At 49.7% G+C, this 5,000-nt stretch overlaps 1 protein-coding gene across 1 annotated transcript in view; it reads right to left on the bottom strand.

Annotated features, from left to right (window-relative positions):
• LOC143294545 (maltase-glucoamylase-like) overlaps nucleotides 1-5,000 on the bottom strand; it is a 45,539-nt gene that overhangs the window by 20,769 nt on the left and 19,770 nt on the right. Inside the window, exons 8-9 of the mRNA XM_076605921.1 lie at nucleotides 2,029-2,145; nucleotides 731-881 (exon numbers count right to left, since the gene is read on the bottom strand). Of these exons, the coding sequence (XP_076462036.1) occupies nucleotides 731-881; nucleotides 2,029-2,145 (268 nt within the window). The remainder of the gene's footprint in view (nucleotides 1-730; nucleotides 882-2,028; nucleotides 2,146-5,000) is intronic.

Here is a 5,000-nt window from a genome sequence, read left to right as displayed (position 1 = left end):
AATTTTTCCTATTTTTATGCCTAATGTGGTGTCAACTGACAAAGTATTTGCAGAGAAAATGTCAATGTTAAAGTTCACCACGGACACACAGACACACACACACAGACACACACACACACATAGACAACCGAACACCGGGTTAAAACATAGACTCAATTTGTTTACACAAGTGAGTCAAAAAATAACAAAAATTTAAAATGAATAAATAAATAAATAAATAATATATTTATAAGGATGAATTTTGTTTCATGTCACTTCACACACACTGGTGCTTGGAGACACTTTGTTAGAGTATCGGATTTTATATTTGAGTGTTATCGTTTAGGAATGGAGGCGGAGGGGATGATATGTGAGTTGGGGGAAACGGGGAAGATGGAGGATGGAATTATAAATGAATATTTCGTTACAATTAAAGAAAATGACCTAAATGACATTGTAAAAAAAAAAAAAAAAAAAAAAAAAGTCGCTAAATTAACAAACAAAACAAATGGTAACGAATGTAAAAAGTGAACACACACACACACACACACACACACACACACACACAAAAAAAAATCAACGTTCACAGTCACTTGTGATGAAACACTTTCGTGCAGGAAAGGCTTTTATCGAATCACAATTAAACATTATATGCATATGCACTTAAATTCAGGGCAATGTTCAGTCCGTTACGAAATCGATAACAGTCTGCAAGGCCGATGCAGGAGTAACGAAGGTGACATGAACTCACGCCAATGTGGCAGTGGTTTCACTGTAGCCGTACAAGTTGTGGACGTCGTAGTGACGATACTCCCCCCTCTCTCCTTGCACAGCTGTCATGCACAGCGTCTTGTCGGAAAGTCTCGCCTGCTTCCCTGGGGAGTCGTGCATGTAGGCAGCTTCTGTTCACGAGGGAAGATTTCAAAGGTGTTTCATTCATTCGTCTTTTTTTTGTCTTTTTTTTTTTAAGGTGTGGGTGTGGGGTGTGGGAGGGGGTGTATCATAACAGTGTGGATGATTGTGCAGTTCCGGTGCAAACGAGAACCTTCTTCTTCTTCTTCTTTTCGGTCGCACTTGTCACAGAGTCAGGCTGGCCTGCGAGACAAATGTCGTCGTGGCTTCCAGGTCTTGTCTGCAGCCGTAAGCTTGGGGTGCGTATTGGGGTCGCTTCTGGCCACACGTGTCTCTCAGTCCCCCTGGTGGAGGGGACAAGTCTGCAGAACATTTCTGGTGTTTGGTCTTCAAGACCACAGGGACAGGTCTGTGATGGTGCCAGCTTCAGCTTCTTGAACATGTGTGCGTTAAGGGCGGCAGTGTCCCTGTGCGTAAGCGCATAATTGCTACCTGCTGCCAGCGTTTCAAGCTCGTGATATGCATCCCTTGTGGCTTGTGGTCGTAGTGCTGCCTTCACGAGGGTCTTCTTTTCAGCGAAGCTAACACTGTTGTTTTGGTTGTCTTTCTTTCGCTCCAAGTTTGGCGAGCTGGTCCGCAATTTCGTGGCCTGGAATTCCGCAAGGTGGGCTGGAACCCATTGCAGGAACTACTCGTCGATGCTGGGCAACTTCTTGTAGTTTCTCCTTGAGACGAGGAAGTTTATCTCTTGCAAGGGCTTCCAGGACAGACATCGCATCTGTAGAAGACAACTTGTGGGCATTCGCTCTCCGAGTCGGGAACCATTGAATGCGGCCTGTATGGAGCCCCCCAACCCCTAAAAAGGCTGGGTAGTTTGAACAGTACTTTCCTTTGGGTACCCCTTTGTTTGGGATGGTGGTCCCTCAGGAGCTTCATGTTACATCCGCCCCCCCGTAGAAAACGCTTTGGGTTTTGCGACCATCTGTGTACACGTGAATCCGGGAAATTCTTTCGGGGTCCCTTTTTCCAAAATTTTCAGGGTTTGTGAAAGATTGCTTTTGGGGCCGTTGTCTCCTGAAAATCTCCGGGAGCGACCTGAGGGATGTTTTTGAGATAGGAAAAACTTGTGGATCTTCATTAAAATGGCTGCGGCAGGCCCTTTGGGGACTCAGTGGAAGCGTCGATGGGGGGCAAAACCATCCCGGGCCCCCTGGGAAAGTCTCTTGCTTTCATGGATAAAGTATTTGCGCTTGAGGCGGTTTTTGTCAGTCAGGTTCACCTTCTTCATCGGATGCAGCGGGCACTGGAACTTTTCTGTTTGGGGCCCATGATTTTGGGTCTCCCCTTTTGGTGAAAGGGGGGTGTATGGAAGTAACCCCCCTCCAGGCCTTGATTGGGTGGATCGAATGGTTTCCGGTATAAAGCGTGGGGGTTGTTTTTGGGGACCCTATCCGGGAATGTGGTGGCCTTGCTGCCAGTAGCCACCCCTGTTGAGCCGACTCAAGGGGGGCCTGAGGGTTTCCCTGGTAGACGCGCTTATTTATGCCGGTTATTTGCTCCCCCGGGTTCCGGCTAGCTTTCCCCCAAATGGCCCCAACTTGGTCGGGGCCCTTTTGGGTTCGCCCCGTTTGATGTGGGGCCCTTCCCAGGTTTGCCCTTTCCCGAAGGTGACACCAAAAATAGGAAAGCCTCCTCGTACGTTCAGGGTTTTGCCCGTCCATTTTTGAGGGCCCTGGTTTTTTTTTTTGGGTGACAGTGTGAAGGGGGTTTGTAGGGGGGACTTTTCTTTGTTGATGGTCACCACCACCCCTTTCCCCCAAAATGCTGTAAGGGGTTTTTTTCTGCTCCCTACCCACCCTTTTCTTTTGGTTTGGCGGTGGGTGGCATGTTCCCCCTTACACCACATCACTAGGTCATCAGCGTAATTTAGCAAGGATTTTTTGGGGAAAGGGTGTTTTCCAATGAGGTATTGAATGAAGACCCAAAAAGAGGGAAGGGAGAGGATCCCCCCTGTGGAATCCGTGTCGCGCATTTACTTTCTTGCCTTTGTTTTCCGTCAAACTGTGACCCTTCCCCTTTTTGGGGTTGGGGGGGAAAGGAAATCTGTTCCAGCGCTTTCTTTTCCCCGGCGCCCCCCAAAATCCCCCTGCACCCTTCACGAGGAGGCCGTCACCCAAACTAAAAAACAAAGGCCAAATTGCAAAAGGTTTTCCAATCCAGGGCACAAGAACTCCCCTTCTGCTCCTGGAACGCATCTTCTTTTCCCTTGTGCGAGGGGGTAGTTTGGGTCCTCTGGGGTGGGGAAATTTGGCCGAAAGGCCTCCCTGTTCAGAAAACCGGGGATTTTTTTCAGTCTGGGAGAAACCAAAGCTGGCCCCCGGGCCCCAACCACCTTTTTGGGGTCTTAAAAACGCGTTTGGTCGGTTTTTTTTGGGTCTGAAAGCTGGCCCCCCTTTCCTTCTTTCCTTCCCTTTTTAAAGGATGGGAAATTCATGATGGTTCTCGCCAGACTTGGGCCAAGGCCCCAAGTTTCCGACTGTGGTGAAAAACCTCCGGGAAGTTTCGGACAGGGGTTTGGTTTGCCGGGCCCCTTTCAAAACCCCGGGTTAGTGCCCCCCACGGCCGGGGGGTTTTTCCGGTTTTTTTTATTTTCCCTCAGACCCTGTTGAACTCTTTGAAGAGTGAGGGGCTCCCTTCATGAGTTTTCCCCTTCGGGTTGTGGGTCCGTTCCCCTCTTTTTCCCTTTTTGCTTCCCCTTTTTTGGGGGGGGGCAGACAGGTACATTGCTCCCCCTCTGCGTAATTTTTCCGAAAAGGGGTTTTGTTTGCGCCGTCCTGTCAGAAAATTTCTCCGTTCTTCCCCCGCGTAGGGGTTTGAGCCCCCCTCCCCTTTCCCATCATTTGAGTTGCCCTTTTCAACTTTCCCACCCCTTCCTTCCATCCTTCTAAACGGTTCAGCGGGGCGTTTTCTCCCCTCCCCCTCTGGGTCTCGTTTTGTACTTTTCCCCTTGGGGAAATTTTGGGTTTTCGCTGCTGAAGTCGCAGGTGGTTCTTTTGAGGGATTTTTTTCTGCTTCCGGTCTGGTTCTGCCCATTTTCGCCCTGGAAAGTTTCTTGGCTTGGTTTTTGACACATTTGGGGTTTGTAGTCTTTGCGCCCCAAAAACGTGGAATTTTCATTTTTTTGGGGGCTCCCTTTGAAAAAGAAACCCGTTCAGCCTCTACAATGTTTTTTGGAAGCCCATCTCCCGGGGACGGGGGATGTCCCTGGTAAAAAGCATTGGTGGGGTTTGTCTTGAAGAAGCCCCAAATTTTGGCCTTCTTGTAATTCCAGGGGGTTGGGGGGGCCACAGGGTGTTTGGGTTTGGTGTTCCTGTTGATTTTTGAGAAACAGGCCCTGTGTTTCGCTGCCCCCCCAGCTGTTCCCCTTTTTTTCCCCTCCAAAGTCCCGTGGAGGTCCAAGTGAAAAAGGAAAAGGCCCCAGGGAAAGTGGTGGAGCCCCCAACGTCGGGAATTGGGAAGGGTTTTGGGGGGTCGCTTGGGAGTTAAAGAGAAGGGGGATGATGGCGTTTTTGCCAGTTTTCCACCCCCCCCACCCCCGGGGGGGTCCAAGGGTCAAAAACCCCACTTGGGATTTGGCGGGTTAAAGGCCCCCCCTTAAAGAAAAACTTGCGTTGGGACCTCTATGGGCCCGGGGACAGTGGAAAGGTCGTCGGGGCGGGTTAAGAAGTTAGGGATGTGCAACTCTGGGGTTTTTCAGTTTTCCCCCAAAATTTTCTTTTGGGAAAATCGGTTTCTCCAGTGGGGGGGCCTGATTCCCCGGGGTTTTAATGTTTTTTCCTAAAAAGGGCCCGGTTTCCCCTTTGCGCCCTTTTCCCTCTGCCCGCCCCTAAAAAGCACTGAAAAGCCCTACTTTGAATGCTTTTCCGTTTTGCAGGTGGGTTTTTGAAGGCAGCAGTTGTTAAATTTTTTTCCCTCATGAAGGAGGGTTTTAGCCCCCCGTCTTTTTGTTCAGGACCCTTTGCATTCCAATGATAACCATAAAAGGGTTTGGGACGCTTCTTGGGAATAAAAATTGTTTGGGGGCTGTATTTTGCTTTCCCCTCCCCCGCCCCCGGGCGTGCCAAAGGGCAAAGGGTGACCTCCAGTCGCTGGGGGGGAAAACCCCGTTG

Source organism: Babylonia areolata, chromosome 20, assembly GCF_041734735.1.
Source record: "Babylonia areolata isolate BAREFJ2019XMU chromosome 20, ASM4173473v1, whole genome shotgun sequence".
NCBI lineage: Eukaryota > Metazoa > Mollusca > Gastropoda > Neogastropoda > Buccinidae > Babylonia > Babylonia areolata.
The sequence above is the reverse complement of the archived record's forward strand: the minus strand, read 5'-3'. Positions and strand labels throughout refer to the sequence as shown.